Genomic DNA, 16,701 nt, shown 5'->3' with positions numbered 1-16,701 from the left:
AGTCCCCTCCTGTGACACCATCTCACCCTCGAAGGCACAAAGTTTATCTGCTGACACGTGTGCCCAAACCCAGCCACAGCACCCTGGCCCTTCGGGGCTGTCCCTTTGTGACACGGGCGTGTGACGGGGCCGACCTCACCCGTGACACCGTGTCCCAACATTCCATGAAATCAGGATGGGGGCACAGATCTTCAGTCAATCCCGTGGTGAGACTGGTGGGCAGCAGGCCCCGCGTGACAACACCGCTGCTGAGGTGTGGGACGGCTCCGAAGGGACAAGGCGCTGTGGGATTGTTTTGGGGGACCCGTGTCCGCAAAGAACCTTTGTGTCTCTTGCAGGGTGAGATGTCATCGAAGGAGGACTCTCCAGAGCCGGGCACCTCTGCTGCCAGCCCCAGCCAGGAGCCACGGGATGGCAGCGAGGAGAACCCCTCCTGCCTGGCCTGCCGGGACATCGACACCAGGTGCTCCAGCTTGTGCTGGCACTGCTTCTGCCGCCTCTGCCTGTGGGATTGGAGCCTCAGCGACACCGCATGCCCCCAGTGCCAGCGGCCCATCCGCCACACGTACCCCCAGCACGTGGCCCTGTACCATGAGGTGCAGGACCAGGTGTACGACAGCAAGCAGAGGCGGCTCGGCCGCTTGGAGCAAGGCACAGGGAGCTGCTCGGGGCACAGTGGCAGCAGCAGCCACGATGAGCCCCTGGAGCAGGGCCGAAGGAGGTCCTTGAGGTGGCACCGTGAGGGCCACCAGTGGTCTCAGCACGCCCAAGGGAGCAGCTTCTTGAGAAGGAGGAGGCGTCGGCGGAGAAGGAGGAGGCGTCAGTGGAGAAGGGATCAGGACAATGTGCCCGGCGAGGGACGAGCCCCAGGGTCTGAACGGGACACCTCAGACTCCTCGTGGGGGAGGCGATCCCAGGGCAGGTCCCACACGCCATGGGGCCGAGATCAGCAGGGACAGGCACGGGGCCACCGCAGCAGACAGAGGTGGAGAGGCAGGAACAGGGAGCGTTCCCACGGCTGGAACAGGCAATGGAGCAGGTCCCGCAGGCGACGCCGGGACACCCAGACATCGTCCTCAGGAACGGAGCCCCACAGTGACTCCTCGAGGCAGAGGCACTGGAGGAGCAGGAATGCTGGTGAGCGACGAGCTCCAAGGCACCAACAGCACATCCCAGACTCCTAAGGGAGGAACCGGTACCGGTGCAGGACCCAGAGCCATGCAGGGCACAGGACCCAGTAGCCCACCCTCCCAAGAGGGGAAAGGCCACACTCAGTCCTGGCACAGGACAGCCCAGAGTGTCCAGCCAGCCTTCTGTGATCTCCCAGCATGGAGCCACCAGATCCCCTCTGGGCATCCTGTTCTGGGGTTTGAGTCCCTCTGAATAAACAAATGTCACTTTAGCCAGCGCTTCCTTTATTTCCCTTTGTGCTTTTTGCTGTCTCAGGAGCCTCCACAGGTATTTTTGAGCACCCCAGGCTGTGGGGGTGCCTTGGGTTGCCCTCATGAGCCCTATCCTTTCCCTCTCTGTGCTCCCTCCAGCCCCATCATGTGCCTCTGTAGATCAAGGAAGGAGCAGGGGGTTCTCCCCACATCCCCACGGGCTCTTCCTCTCTCCGTGCCCCAGGATTCCATGGCTGAACTTGATTTATTTGGAATTTTTTTTTTTTTTTTGCTTTTCCTCCAGTTTTATCCGGGGAAACTTTGCTGGGAAAAGCTGGAAGCCCTTAGCATTTTTTCAGCGGAGCCACGCCTCGGTACAGGAACATTTTCCACAAAAAAAAAGGTGTAGCTGATACCATTCAGTGTTGGAGGTGCCTGAGCCCTGCCCCAGGGCCAAAACTTGCCTTTCGCTTCCCTCCCAGCTGTCACCCAGTCCCTGTCCCTAAATGCCAGCCTTTGGAATCACCCCAATAACCTGCGCTGTCCCATTTATCCCTCACTTGGGATATCAGTGTAGTTGATAATCTCCCTAAATGCACGTTCAGCATGTGGGACATGGATTTTGCCAATGGATACGTTCTCTGCTGGATGGAAGGAGGCTGATCACACTGGATCCCTCTTGCACTGCTAGAAATAATTGGGAACAAAAGCCATAAAATTCAACAAATGGTGAAAAACAGGAGCTGGGGCTCACAGGGCTCAGTGCTGAGCTCTGGAGCTTGTGGGCAAGGATCCTGGATGTCCACATCATGCTCTGGTAGAGCCACTCCTTTCCTTGAGTGAATTTATTTTTCTTCCACATAAACTTCCTTCAAATAGATCCAGAGTTCACCCATTTTCCCAGATTATCCTCAAAGGTGGGCTCTTGCTACCAGAGATTCCTGCAAAACACACCCAGTGTCCAGTGGGAGAAGCGAGGAGTGCTGGGCACAGGAGGGGGCCACGCACAGGAGCAGAACTATCCTGGTAATTTTTCCCTGGATTTACTTTTCTCATTAAATCCCAAACTTCCCATTTGGTGTAAGCTGAACAGAGCTGTCCTGTTTAGTTTTCCCTGGATTTACCTTTTTTTCACTCAGTACAAAACTTCCCATCGGGTATAAGCTGATGTTTGTTTATCTCTGGGAAAATCCACTCCCTGGCCAAGGCAGCCTCTCAGAGCACCTTGCCAGGGATCTGGAAACGCTGGATGTGTCCACCTAAACACACTCACACAAACATTTCAACGGGAAAACCCTGGAAAGATACAGGTGAGCATTCATTGTGGGTGGGTGGTGGTGGCAGAGCCATATTGCTGCTATTTCTGGATAACAGCCAGTAAGAAAACTCAAACAATTTCTCCTGAAATAAAAAAAAAACCAAAACAACAAAATAAAGGTTCTTGGGAAAGTGCAAACAGTCTGGAAGTGTCAGGGAAGAGCCTGTGGCCAGCGCTGCTCTCCGAGGTCACTGTCCAGGAGCTGCCCAGGCTGGATTCAGGAGGTCTTTACGAACACGGGCACCTCGGCCAGGCTGGCAGAGTAATTCCTGAGGATGGTGCCTCCATCAAACACACGGGCAGAGTTGGTGTCCAGCCAGAGGTGCCCTTCTCCAGGCAGGAAGACATCCCTCCATGTTTGTCCTTTTTCTGTTATCGGAGCAACCAGGACCTGCAGTGAAAAAAAAAAAGAAAAAAGAACTTTAGCAGGTGGTGGATTGGGCAGGATGTACGTGGGGGGATGAGATGGTCACCAGGGAATCATGGAATGGTTTGGCTTGAAAGGGACCTTAAAGCCCATCTCATTCCACCCCCTGCCATGGGCAGGGACACCTTCCACTGTCCCAGGTTGTTCCAAGTCCTGTCCAACCTGGCCTTAAAACTGTTTTCCCTTGTTTTACGGGAAAAGCGGTATCCAGCATTCTGAGACTATTTATTCCTGCTAAATCATTTCACTCCCAAAGCTGAAAGAGGTTTCCAGGGCCCTGAATAAGAGTTCTGTGAAGAAAGCCAAGCTTTTCCAAAAAGGAAAAACCCCAAACCCACATAAACCAGCTGCTTTGGCTTGGATTTAAATCTGCTTGACTACGAAGCTCTGGTTTGTGTTTCAGCAGAGCTGGGCTCACAGGATGGTGCAGAATTCCCACCTCATCTCCAATGAGAAATTCATCCTCTATGGTGAATGCAGTTGGATCCGTGGGGCTGAGCCACCAGGCTGGACGGAAGATGGGGTGTCCCAAACTCTGCCACTCCTCGCTGTATTTTAGGAGGAGCGGCAGCACAAAGTCCCAGTGCCTCTGGATGCATTGGCGGGTCAGGTTCAGGACCTGCAGGGTCAGAGGGGAATCCGTGAGGAGCCTGACAGCCAGAAACAGCAAAGCAGGCAGGGAAAAATGAAAACAAACAAATCAATAAAAATTATATAGATTTATATTCCCTTGGGAAGAGAGGTGACTGAATTCCGATGCCCTGGTCAAGTTGTGGCAGCCAACAAGGTACAAACAGGGTTGATATTGGATATTAATTTACGTGGATATAAATCCATTGATAATAGGTTTAACTCAATTGATAATGCATATGAATCCATTGGATTTAAATGGTTTGAATCCATTGGATTTAAATGGTTTGAATCCACTGATAGTGGATGTGAATCCATTTGATTTAAGTCCATTACCAATGGATACAAACCCATTGTATTTAAATGTATTTAAATCTTTTTATAATGGATATTGATTGGATTTGAATGGATTTAAATCTATTGATAATGAATATAAATCCATGGGATTTGAATGGATTTAAATCCATTATAATGGATATTAATTAATTTGACTTAAATGGATTTAAATCCATGGACAGTGGATGCAAATCCAGTGGATTTACATGGATTTAAATACATTGACAATGGATCTAAATCCATTGTATTTACATGGATTAAGATCCCTTGATAATTGATATAAATCCTTTGTATTTAAATTGATTTAAATCTATTGATAAGTGGTATAAACCCATTGGTTTTAAATCTACCGATAATGGATATGAATCCTCTGCATTTAAATGGATAAAATTCATTGATAATGGACATGAATCCATTGGATTTAAATGGATTTAAATCTATTGGTAAGTGGTATAAACCCACTGGTTTTAAATCTACTGATAACGGATATGAATCTGCTGCATTTAAACTGATAAAATCCATTGATAATGGATATGAATCCATTGGATTTAAATGGATTTAAATCCATTGATATTATATATAAACCCCTTGGACTGAAATGGATTTACATCCATCGACAATTGGATATGAATCTGTCAGTTTAGATGGATTTAAGTGGATTTAAATCCATTGATAATGGCTATGAATGCACCCGATTTATGTGCATTTAAATCCACTGATAACGGACATAAATCCTTTCCATTTAAATCCCTCGGATTTTCCTCATGAGAGAGCCGGTGTCGTCCTGGTCAGAGCGAGGGATACACACCCAGGAGTCACAGCAGAGCCAGGGTGGGGACCCGAAGGCCATCACGGGCAGGAAGGTCACGATCTGCAGCCACCGCACAAACAGCTCCGGGTCCCCTGCGGAGTCACCAGCCAGGCTCCCTCCTGTGGGAACACAGGCCTCAGTGGGGCTGCTCAGGGGCCTCCCACGGGAAAAGGCAGCTCCTGGGAACACTTAGAGCCCCTTCCAGCGCCTAAAGCCCCCCCGGGAGCCGGAGCATCCCTGGGAGCCGTTGTTCCGAAAACCTGCCACAGCTTCCCTAGAAACGGCACCAGCCGAGGGCTCTCCCAGCCATCCACAGATGCCCATTTCCCCCAGAGGCTTTTCCCAGCTTTTGCAGCTCTCAGAATGTTGGGACACAACCCAAGGGGCCACGTGCCCCAAAAGCAAACACCCCAACCCTCTCCATGCAGGGGGACCTGCGCTCCCATCCTGCTTCCCTGGAATAAGCCGAGGGGTTCAGCGTCCGTCGGGGTGGGAGCTGCCGTGCTGGGATTGCCTGAGCCACATTTTCTAAGGAAAACAGGCTAAAAATAGAGGCCAAATTGAAAAATTGCTTCCAACCCCTATTTCAGGGCTGTTATTTAGCTCCATTCTCCAGGTCTGAAGCCCCGTCCGCTCCAAGAAAAGGGGCAACAATCCGCTTGGCCCTGACCAGAGGTTGTTTCTTGCCTTTTATAACGTGTTTATTTAAGGATTTCTCCAGCCATTGTGCTTTGGGGCAGAAAGGCAAACTTGGAGCAGAGCTGCTTGAGTTTTAGGAACATCCATTCCCCAGCCAGGAGCCTGGGGATGTGAATCCTGACTAAGGGCTCCCTCCTGGCTGTACCGGGTGGGATTTAGCCCAAGCCAAGCCCTGTGGGGGTGGGTTGTGGTGGAGCTCTGCAAAGGGCATCCCCAGAGACCCGGCTGCTGATGGGGCTGCCTGGTAATATTTACAGCATGTTCTTTTGTTTTTAATTCCTCAGCTGATTCCCTGGTAACGTTCATCCCAACCAAGCCAGCAGAACAGAAAATCGGGGAGCAAAGTGCTCCAAGCCTTCCCATAGCACATCTAAGGTGCAAATGCACCTCCTGCCTCGAAAAACTCTGCAAAAATCACTGCGGAAAAGGCAGAAATAGGGAAAAAACCCAAACAAATCCTTACCTACAGTGTCAGGGATGAAGAAGTTGTAGCCCAAGAGGCTGTAGTGCAGCACGGAGGGGATCAGCCCCTTCAGCCCCCCGTGGCTCCAGTCGGAGCGCAGGGGGCTCATCTGGACGAACAGAGGGAGGTGACTGGAGCTGGGGAGACAGAACAAACCCTTAGAGGTGCTTAGAGGGCTCACAGGAGCCAAAATTCCACAACGCCTGGCTGGCTTGGCAGTCACTGGAGTCAGATAGAGAATCCTGGAATGGTCTGGGTTGGAAGCGACATTAAAGCCCATCCAGTCCCACCCCCGGCCATGGGCAGGGACACCTCCCACCAGCCCAGGTTGCTCCAAGCCCCATCCAACCTGGCCTTGGACACTTCCAGGGCTGGGGCAGCCACAGCTTCTCTGGCCAACCTGTGCCAGGGCCTCACCAACCTCAGATCCCACATGGATCATCGACTCCAACGTGCTGCCCTGGACCACCTCCATGCCACTTCCCTGGGTGCTGAGCACTCCTGGCATCCCAAGGACATCCCCTCAACCATCCCCCAGGAACTCACACACCCCTTGGCTCCAGCAAAGCGTGTCCCTGGTACCCACCCGGCCCCGGCGCTGACGACGGTGCCATTGCCCAGTGTCGCCAGTGCTGCCGCCAACACCCTGGTGTATCCATCACCTGCCAGCTCGGCGGGAGGTGGGACATCCTGCTCCAGGAAGGAATTACCCTCGACTCCCTCAAAGGCCACGTATGTGGCCCCCAGTGCCTGCCGCAGGCGCCGGGCACGTGCCAGGTACCAGGCCAGCGCCGCCTCGCTGGTGACGTTCAGGCGGGCACAGAGCTGCCCCTTCCAGGTGGTCAGCAGTGGGATCTGCGGATGAGGATGGAAGTGGCTGTTAGATCCATAAAATATCCTGCTAATTCCAGAGTGTGAGGCTGGGGAATGCCACTCTGCCCCTGCACTGCAGCGCAGCATGTGAAGGTGAGGAGTTAACCCTCCCTCAATTCCCCCCCAAAGCCCCCCAGTGGGTGGCAACGTGGCTGATCATTAAACTGACCACAAAAAAAAAAACAAACAAACAAAAAAATGGAGTTGAGGGATTTTCTGAACACGGGCAACTTTTTAAAATCTTTTGGAAGTGGGAATTTCCAAGCTGCTTCCGCAGGAGCCAGGAGAGAAGCTGCTCCCCACAGCACTGCTGTGCCCCAGCACAGGGGCACTGGGCTGTTCCCCCCGTAAGTAATAAACCCGAGGGGGTTTATCCAGTGCTAGTTTTGGGTTTAGGGTTGAGGGGGGTCCTGTATCCTGTACCGTGCTGCCCCCAGTTCGGGGCTGGCGGCTCAGCCAGTATCCCGTGGCCTCACCGCGGTGCAGGGATTGCAGGAAGAGCGGGGAGGTGATGCTGGCGTAGGGGGACAGAGTGATGGAGAGCTGCAGAGGCTCCACCAGGGCCAGGTCCTGCCTCTTCCTGCGCTCCGAGGGCACGTGCTCCTGCGGGAGGGAAAGGCAGGGAAGGGTGGTCGGTCGGAGCGGCGATGCCGAGCTCTCGGTGAGCGCGGGGCGCGGGGGGACACACTCGTACCGCTGCGGCCAGGAGGGCGGTGCCGCGCTCCCCCAGGGCCACGACCCCCTCCTGAAGGCCGTGCCGCTTCAACCTCCTCACCAGCGACCTCAAACCTCGCTTGATTTTGGCGGCGGAACCCTCCGGGCCGTGGTACCGCCACATCGGAGACCTGCGGGGTGGGAAAAGCCGGGGTGGGGCGGGGGAGGTGTCGCGGTTTTGGGCCGGAACAAGATGCTCCGGGCAGCGACCTGGGGCTCCTGGGAGGATGCCCATCCCCGGGAGGAGGGAACACCCACCCCAGGAGGAGGGAATACCCACCCCGGGAGGAGGGAACACCCACCCCAGGAGCGCCGTGTCCGGCCGTGCCCGTGCCGGCCCCGCCGGGGTGTTGCCCCGGTGCCGGTGGGCGGCCGCCACGTCGGTGCTGATGCAGAGCAGGTACCGCAGGGGCTCCGCCCGGCCCGCCGGCGTCTCCAGGCAGAAGTGCCGGTGGCTCTCCAGCGACAGGAGCAGGGGCACGTCGGGCGCCACGGTCACCGTCACTCCTGGGGGGAGAAAAGGGGGAATTCGGTGTCTCGGCGAGCGCCCGGCTCCTCCCAGTCCTGGCGCTTGTGTGCTGCCAAGACCTCCCCGACTGATCCCACCGCAGATCCAGCCGTGCCAACCGTCCCCGTTCTGTTCCTGCTGTTCCCCTGTAGCCTCCAAAATGCCTTTCAAGGGCTAGATTTCTCCCATTCCTGCCTTTTTTGCCCAGCATGCAGTGGCTGCAGCGGTTCAGGGCAGCTGCGGGTCATTGGGTAAATTTGTGGGAATACCTGAACTTCGGTGTTCTGCAGAATAATCCCAATATCCACCCAGAAACAACACCAGCAGCTGAACTCCTGCCTGAATCCAGCATCCCACAGCAGCATCAGGGAGCTGTGAAGCCGCTCAGGCGGAGATAGGGGAAGCAGCAATGGGCACAGACTTAAGAAAAAAAATCCCAGACACGAGAAGAGTACAGGATGTCCCCGGGGTGACTTGGACCGTGCCATCCTCAGGCACTCAGGTTCAACATCACAGCCTTTCCCCCAGGGATGAGGCTGTGTGGGATCCAGGCAGTGCCGTGTCCTGCTTGCCAGTTGTCATTACGTTTGTAGGATATTTAATTCTCAGAAGCACGTACGCTGCTCTTAAACCAGGTGCTTTAGAGGTGAGGAGGGGGATGGGGAAGCACAGGGACTGAAGCCATAGGACAGGGGCCAGGGAAGGCTGTGATTACCTGTCGAGCCCAAGAAGTACCTGTCCAGGACAGGCCCGAAGCCGTCGGGGTTGGTGCCGAGGTCTCCGCTGACGAAGGGCTGCGCGGGGCTCTCGGCGCCGTTGAGGGGCCAGCGCTGGGCACGGATGCTTGGCCCACCGTACCAGGAGACATTGGCCATGGAAAAGCAATCCTGCAACCAGGAGAGCATCGTTGAAGAGCAAGGAACGCTCAGGGTGAGGAAGAAAGGTCAGGTTGGATGAGGCCGGGAGCAAACTGTGCTAGTGGAAAGTGTCCCCTGCCTGTGGGATGGGGTGAGCTTTAAATTCACTTTCAGGAGCCCAGCTGGGAAATTCTGTTTGGGTTTCTTGGTTTGTTTGGGGTTTTTGTTTGGTTGTTTTTTCTTTCTTTGGTGCTTTTTCTTTGTTTGCTTTACTTCTAAGTTTGTTTTACTTTTAAAGACATTAACCTTTCTATCCACTTTTCCCAGAGTTTCTGGCACGAATTTACAGCTGCAACTGCCCCCACCTGAGGGAGGTTTTAGCCCTCACCTCGATGGCACCACAGCATCCCTGGAGGGACACCTGCTCTCTCCCAAGGCACAGCTTCCCAAGGGCTCATAACAAGAATCTCCCTCAACGAGACTCAGTTCGGGGGATCTGGGACACTTCTCATAGGGCTGACAGGACCCTGTGCCCGGGGACATCCCCATCCTTGACCCGCCTCCTGCCAGAAACCATCAATTTTCGCTTCAAAGCCTCTAAAACTTTCTCCTTTCTGCCAAGTCAAGGGATCAGCAGGACTTAAGAGTCCGCGTGACTTCCCAGGCGGGACGGGTTTCCCCGAAATCCCGAGGATTTGGGGCCATGGAAGGAGACTGGAGCAGGCAGAGGAGAACTGAAGAACCCCAACTCAGCCCACCCCGTGTTTATTCCCAGTCCCAAGGCTTCAGAGCCTCCTGGAGTCCTGAGCTCGGGGCACAGAGAGGTTAAGTCTCTCCAAGGGGTGGGGAGAGGAGATGTAAATTATTAAAGTGGAAACCCTGGAGGCTCGGAATAGCCATACCAGGTGTCAGCTGAACTCGTTACACCAGCTGGAAAAGAGGGAAAACCAGCCTGTCCTAAACTCAGATTCCGCTGGATCATATTTTCCAGTGGTTTGGTTTTTTTAAAAAAAGTGGGGAAAAGCCTCTTCTGTCTTGCTCATCCTCTCGTGCACCCCACACCAACACCAGCGAAGGAGACCCAGCCCTGTACGCCGGGCTTGTGCTCAGGCAACACCTTCCACCCACCCAAAATGGTGCCAACAGGTGATTTATGGCTAAAGGGGAACAACCCCCCGTCCCACACCACCCCATCCTGCTTTCCCCCCTGTCCTGGGGGCTCCCCACAGCCGGACACCTCGCTCTGGCAGGGTTCCTCCTTCCCCTCCTAACGCTCCTTTTCAGAGCCTGCTTTCGTTTAACCGAGGGACAAAACAGGGAATGATACCAAAAATAAAGCCCCCCCTCAGTGTTTGCAGCAGCGGACGTGGGTTATTCCCCTCCCGTGGCAGCTGCCCATTGTGTCTGCCTTGGAATGGACCTTCCCGAGGTTCTCGCCAGCATTGTCTCCAGCGCTTATTTACTCCGTCTCCATATAAACACAGTGCTCCCACCCCGGGGTCACCAACACGGCACCACCGCGGCCCCCTGGGGTTTTGGGGGGCTCAGCATCGGGTCACGATGCTGCCAAAAGGCTTTTCCAACGTGGCACCGGCCACAGCCCCTCGGGGTTTTGGGGGGCTCAGCATCAGGTCACGATGCTGCCAAAAGGCTTTTCCCACCCAGTCGCTGGAGGCTGTGGGAGCTGGGGAGCTCCACAGGAGCCGGGGAATTCTGCCAGGCCTGCTTTGGCTCGTTGGGCCCCAAACGACGCCGAGCTGGGCAGGGGGGGTCCCCGTTACCTTCAGCGTCACGTCGGGGCGCAGGGGGGTCCAGCGGACACCGTAGCACTCGGTGCCGGGGGCCGCCGGGGGCTCCAGGGAGAGCCGGAGCTCGGCGTCCTCCTCCCAGGAGTAGCAGAACTGGCCGCCGTCGTGCCAGCAGTGGTCCCGCGGTGGCGGGGGCTCGGCGGCCGGCACGCCGCCCACCGCGATCGCCGCCACCGCCCGCCCCGCCGGCAGCGCCCGCAGCACCAGGGCCCCGCGCCGGCGCTCCCACAGCATCCCACCGGCCCGGCCCCGCAGCACCCACTCCTCCGGGGACTGCTCCAGGGCCTGCCAGGAGATGATGCCGATGGTCATGGCGAAGAAGACGGCCACGCCGAGGCAGCCGACGGCGCCTTTCCAGGGCTCCGTCATCTCCCTGAAGCCCAAGGTCCAGTTGGACTCCGGGATTTGGCCGGTGTGGCGGGAGAGGGGCATGGTGATGCTCCGCTTCTCAGCCCTCCTGCGGTGGCACGAGAAAGAAAAGCCTCTGGGGTTGCTCCAAAAGATTCCCTGGGACCGCTCCAAAAGCGCGTACAAAAAATTAATTCCATTAAAAAAAAAAAACGGTTTAAAAGAAGGAAAAGCTGCAGCTCTGTTCTCTCCGCACTGATCCGAAGGTAAGAGGAGTCCCTTCCACAGCCTCCTCCTCGGCAGGTCCCGCTGCTGGGCTCGGTGATGGAGGCTCAGCTCCCAAACCCTGTCCTGGAGCCAGCTCAGCCCTTTGGCACGGCTGACAGCACCCACACAGTGACACTGAGGAGGAGGACACGCGTGGCCCAGAGCCCGGGAGGGAGATGGGGCCGTGGCCGGTGGGAAGCGGGGCTGTTCTCCAGCCTCTGCTGATCCCTGGGGTTTGGCATCGAGTCACTGCTCCGTTATTGGAAGCAGCAGTAAATAGCCAGGGGTGCAGGAAAATATCACAGGATGGTTGGAGAAAGGAGGCGGGGGGATGCAACATCCTCTTTCCATCTCCTCTCTCTCTTCCCTGGAAAAATATTCGGATATTGCACAGAGCCAAAAACACCCATGGGCAAGGTCCAGGTGCTGGGTGAGCCCAAGGGAAGGGGCACCTGGTGCTCCCCCAGGTAAGGGGTCACCTGTGGGGACAGCGTGGGGTGGCACTGGTTGTTCCTGCAGCTCAGGGTGCCCCTCCATCCCGCTGCCCGACGGCAGGTTGGGAATGGTGCCGTCTCCCCTGGCACAGCACACCCACCCCTACACCCCCCCACCGCCCCCTCCCCACATTTCTTTACCTGAAGGCAGCTTCAGAGATGCTGTTGCAGCCTCTCAAGCCTCCTCGATGTTTTTCCCGCTGGTTTTCCCACCAGCAGCAGGTTTTCCTGCTGTTTCCCAGGGCAGTTTTCCCTCCTGGCTGCGTCCGAGCCCAGGCAACTTGATCCAGCCTAACCCAAGAGCGTTACTTAAGACCAGCTCCCTCCCTCCCACCCGCTCCCCTGCAGCTTGCACGTAGCCACAGGTGGCTGTTCATCAGAGACAGGGGCAGGAAATTAAAAATAATAAGTTTTAAAGGCTTTTCTTTATAGGGGAATAATTTTAAAGGGTTTGGTTTTTTTTTTTTGCCAAGTTTTCGAGGTGGCTCTGGTTGAGCCTTTACCACGCACCTGTGAGTCCACATGTGAGAAGCCCTGGCAGCGCTGAGAACTCCTTGTTCTGCTGCTTTGGATTTTGTGGTTGTTATTGGTATATTTTGGGGGATTTTATCCCTGTTTTTTACCTCACACAAGCCACTGGACACCCCCTCAGATCATCTCCAAGGCTGCCAAAATGGGAGCTGCAGGTAAGGGTGCTGCCTGCACCCAAAAGCAGAGGGAAGAAACTTCCTGGGACACTTGCAATCCCCATCAGTGCAAAAAACTGGAAATCTGGGATTTCCATCCATTTTCCAAGCCCCAGTCACCGTTCACGCTTATCCCACCCTGCCTTCAGGTGACCAGGGAAGACCTGGATTTTCCAAGCAATATTACAACCTGTTGGCTGCCAAGATATAAAAAAAATTGGGATTTAAAAGCATCCAGGCCAAACCCCGACAATCCCAAGCCCTGAACCCCAAGGCCAAAGCTCTGCTCACCTCTGATGTTGCTCTTTGGGAGAATCCCAGGACAGCCAAATCCACCAGGAAAATTCTCATCCGTGGCTCAAGTAGTGCCCTGGAGGGGCCTTTCCCCATCAGGATCAATTTTTCATTCCAGCTGGGGTGATATCCAGTGTGGGATGGAGGGAAAATGGGTGGATGGTATCGGGACAAGCATCTCCCAGGGCCTCCAGAGCAGGAGAGAAGGATGGATAAGGAGAAAGGATGAGACAGGCTGCCCCAAAAACTTGGGTGTGAGCTGTGAGACAGTGATGCCCATCCCAAAAGAGGCTGGGAATCCCCTGGGAACACGGGTCAGGAGGGGTTAAGCAAAGCTGCAGGAGATAGAGCAGGGCTGGGTGCAAAGCACTGAATGAGGAGGTCACAGATCCCGTGGGACCCTAAACCAAGTTAAAATGAAGGGAAAAACATTCAAAAAAGAAGGAAGAAGAGGTGCTTCTTCCACCGGGGAAGTTACAGGTACTCGGGGTGCTCAACACACCCCACGACCTGGAAAAGGGGAACAAGTAGAAGTGAATAAACCCCATCGTCATTCAGAGATTTCACCCACAGCATCAGCTGGAGCTGATGGAATTGCTGGTGTGGGATTTACCACCATTTTATGGGGCTTTATAGATCCCTGGCAGGGATCGGTTTGGCTGCAAAACCTTCAGAAATGGGGCAGTGGAGAGGAAAAAAAAAAGATCTTTGGGATGACCTGGAGTCCTGGTGCACTGGGAAGGACTAATCCTCTGTCCGGGGGAAAGAAGGGAATGCAGGAGCAGCGCCCAAAAGCTGCACAGGGATCTGCAATTCCCTGTTTCCCACTCCAAAACGGGCTGGGAGGGGGGCTACTAACGGTGGTGTTTGGCTGCAGCAGCTCAAGGCAAAGCTCTGTCACATGGCCCACGATTAAATCGCATCCGTGGGATGGCAGAGGGGCCCCCAAGGTGGGATTAGAGAAACCCCGGGATGGCAGGTCCAGTGCTGCGGATGCAGCCGGATAAGGGGGGGAGGGGAGGATTGTGGAGTGGCCAAACCCAGGTGGGATCTCAGGGAACAGGGGGATTTTTTAAAAAGCTTTTCTTAAAAAGCATCTCAAATCCCGGGGGAAGAAATCCTGCTGGAGGTTTCAACAAAATATTTGGCCAAGTTTGGGCACACCCACCCCACCCCCCCCAGCGCTGCACATGGGCAGGGTTTGGGCTGACCCCTCTTCCCTCCCAGAACTCCCGTGTTTTGGGAGGAGGAACAGTTTTGGGAGTTTTCCTGCCCGTCACAAATCGCAGCACGAGGCGGCTCCCGCGAGCAGCAGGAAGCCTCCCTTCATCTTCCTCACACTGCCAAGGAAAACCACTTTGCCTTGGCCCGTTACAGGAAAAAAAAAACACCGTTTTGGGGTGGCTCCCTGGATGCCAGGAGAGTGTCCTGCCCCCCTGCTTCCAGTAGATGGGGTTTTGTTATACATTAAATCTCCTCCTATGCAAAGTGGAGCATCTTTCCCCCTTCCTGACTTTGCAGGGCTGAGAGGACCTTAAGGTTCCCTTTTAATATCTGAAGGGACTTTCCAAGCTCCAAGGATGCTGAGAGGCTCTGGGAAACCTGGATAGTGGAAGATGTCCCTGCCCACGGCAGGGGGTTGGAACTGGGTGGGCTTTAAGGTCCATTCCAAACCAAACCATTCCAGGATTCTGGGATTTGCCAGCCCCTAGACTGGGATGCAGCACCTGTGGCTATTGGTCTCCCGGGAAGGACGGAGTGGGAGGCTTGGAAACACATTTAACCCACGAGCACCAGTAAGCAGAGCTTGGGAATCCAAGCTTTTTTGGTGAAACGCCCAGAAAACAGGGACTAAGGGTTATTCCCGCTGGGATTTAGGATCAGTAGCCCCTAAGAGAAGCTTCCTTCACCACGGATCACACACCACATCCTTTAAGAGTCCTGTTACCACCTTTCAGTCTGGCTGGAAAAAGAGAGAGCATGGAGAGCCACAGGGATTTTCCACGTGTGTGGGGTTGCACTTGGGAAGGACCAGCCCTTTCCATCAATATTTTCCTACAGCCTTGAAGCACCAGCAGTCACAGCCACAGCTTCCCAGCAGCACGGCCAGACCCTCCAGGGGAGGCTGGTTTGGGGTTTCATAAATATTAATGTTTAAAAAAAAAGTAATAAAGGAAAGCTGTGTGGGTTGGCCAAGAGCAAAGGAAAACTGGTGGGAGCAGCAAAGCCCTCCAGGACTTGGCATCTCTCCTTGGCTTTCCCCAGTCAAGTGGAGCAGCCTCATCCCAAACTCTCCCTGGGGGGATGGATCCTATGGTACCAAAAACCCACTGCACCAAAGCCCCACTTTTTGTCCATTTTCCCATGATATCCACAAGCTGGGAGACACAGTGGTGAGACAGGGTGGATTACCTGAAGCTGGAAGCATGGATGTGCATGGATATACTGTCCTCCTGCTCTCCCAAGGTTTGTCTCATGGGAGAAGATGCCTTCAGAATCCACCCTGGGAACAAACCAGCTGATGTGCTGTGGTGGGTGTTCTCCATTGGTTTTCCTTCCCGTTGCAGTTCCCAGTCTTTCCTTTCAGTGCCAGCAAAAGCCTTTGGCTGTGCTGGAGTTCTCCATGCCTTAGGAAGCCTTGTGCTTCTTATTCAAGCTGGGACATTTATCGCTTTAAAAGAAAAAAGAAGCAAAAAGGGTGATACGGCTCCAAAACACCCAAATCTCAGACCAGATTTCCTCCTGGAAAACAATCCCAGATTTCCATGAACTCCACAGCTATTTATAAAGCAGCAAATGAGCAGCAGGACTTGGAATGACAACAGGGCTTTACCAAGAGGAACAGCCCTTGGAAGTGACTACAGGACGACTGTCCCTTCCCATCCCTATCATGTCTCCCAAACCAGGAGCACCCGGATACAGGGGGCTCTTTGTGTCCATCCACAGCCCATCCGTGCTTTCAGGGAAGTCTCACATGGAGCAGCAGATTTTGGGGAGAGGGTGGGCTGGGGGACAGCCCAGAGCACCCACAGTGACCAGTGGATGGATAATTTTCTAGCTGGAAAGTCCAAAGCTCCAGCTGCCAACTCCGGTTGGTGCTGATGGGATAGGAAGAGCCCCCATGTGTCCCTTGTCCCCTCTCCCTCCAGGCACAGCCCGATATTTTGGGGATACCCAAGGTGGTGAGGAGGCAGGGACCAAACCCTAATGCACAATATTCTCTAAACTTGCTAATGTGGGGAGAGAGGAGCCCGCTGTGCCAAGGAAAACCCCTCCATGGGGCACTCACCCCTCTTGCACTCCCAGACTGAGCCCAGGCACCTTAAATCCAGGGATTATTGTAGCATTCAAACACCTTCAATGTTCCTGCTCTGAGCTCAGATCCCTCAGATGGGGTGGAGGTGCTGATTTGGGGTGTCCAAAGGCAGCACCTGCTTGGGAGGGGCTGTTGGCAGCTCCGCTCTCCCCATAACCCCAGGAACGGGGCTGGAACTGCACCAAGGCCAGATCCATGTGCTGCTCCTCCAGGAAAAGCCTTCAAAAAGGCCAAACCATCTATTTTTTTTTCTTAAAACAAGGCACAGCTGCTGATAAAAGCTGTGGCTGCCAAGAGAAAGCAGCTGCACCCCATAACCTCAGCCCGTGATTTTGGTCTTCCAAAATCCCTTGGTTTTCCAGCAAACCCTTTGGCAGAGGGGTTAAGGGGGGATAATGGGGAGGCTTGACATGCCAGGGAGCTGCTGGAGGTGACCACAGGCGAGGGAGCTCTTGAAAATGACCCTTCTG

At 54.6% G+C, this 16,701-nt stretch overlaps 2 protein-coding genes across 3 annotated transcripts; one reads left to right on the top strand and one right to left on the bottom strand.

Annotated features, from left to right (window-relative positions):
- The first annotated feature begins 153 nt into the window (after window positions 1-153).
- Window positions 154-1,402, top strand: LOC116788624. 2 transcript variants are annotated; one of them, XM_032691640.1, is made up of 2 exons: window positions 154-253; window positions 339-1,402. In XM_032691640.1, the coding sequence occupies exons 1-2, from the start codon at window positions 176-178 to the stop codon at window positions 1,182-1,184; spliced, it is 924 nt and encodes a 307-aa protein (XP_032547531.1). In that variant the 5' UTR covers window positions 154-175; the 3' UTR covers window positions 1,185-1,402. The 2 variants fall into 2 exon arrangements, with proteins under 2 accessions (XP_032547531.1, XP_032547529.1); XM_032691638.1 differs by having other exon boundaries at window positions 317-1,402.
- Window positions 1,403-2,179: 777 nt separating this feature from the next.
- On the bottom strand, window positions 2,180-12,993 carry LOC116788248 (SITS-binding protein-like). Its single transcript, XM_032690907.1, has 12 exons — window positions 12,913-12,993; window positions 12,077-12,226; window positions 10,800-11,283; window positions 8,877-9,048; window positions 7,956-8,160; window positions 7,634-7,784; window positions 7,363-7,542; window positions 6,653-6,921; window positions 6,067-6,203; window positions 4,902-5,023; window positions 3,567-3,746; window positions 2,180-3,091 (listed from the first exon to the last, which is right to left on the bottom strand). The coding sequence occupies exons 3-12, from the start codon at window positions 11,256-11,258 to the stop codon at window positions 2,918-2,920; spliced, it is 2,049 nt and encodes a 682-aa protein (XP_032546798.1). The 5' UTR covers window positions 11,259-11,283; window positions 12,077-12,226; window positions 12,913-12,993; the 3' UTR covers window positions 2,180-2,917.
- Window positions 12,994-16,701: the final 3,708 nt, after the last annotated feature.

This window comes from Chiroxiphia lanceolata, chromosome 6 (genome assembly GCF_009829145.1).
Source record: "Chiroxiphia lanceolata isolate bChiLan1 chromosome 6, bChiLan1.pri, whole genome shotgun sequence".
Classification (NCBI taxonomy): Eukaryota; Metazoa; Chordata; class Aves; order Passeriformes; family Pipridae; genus Chiroxiphia; species Chiroxiphia lanceolata.
This window is presented reverse-complemented; position numbering and strand designations above follow the sequence as displayed.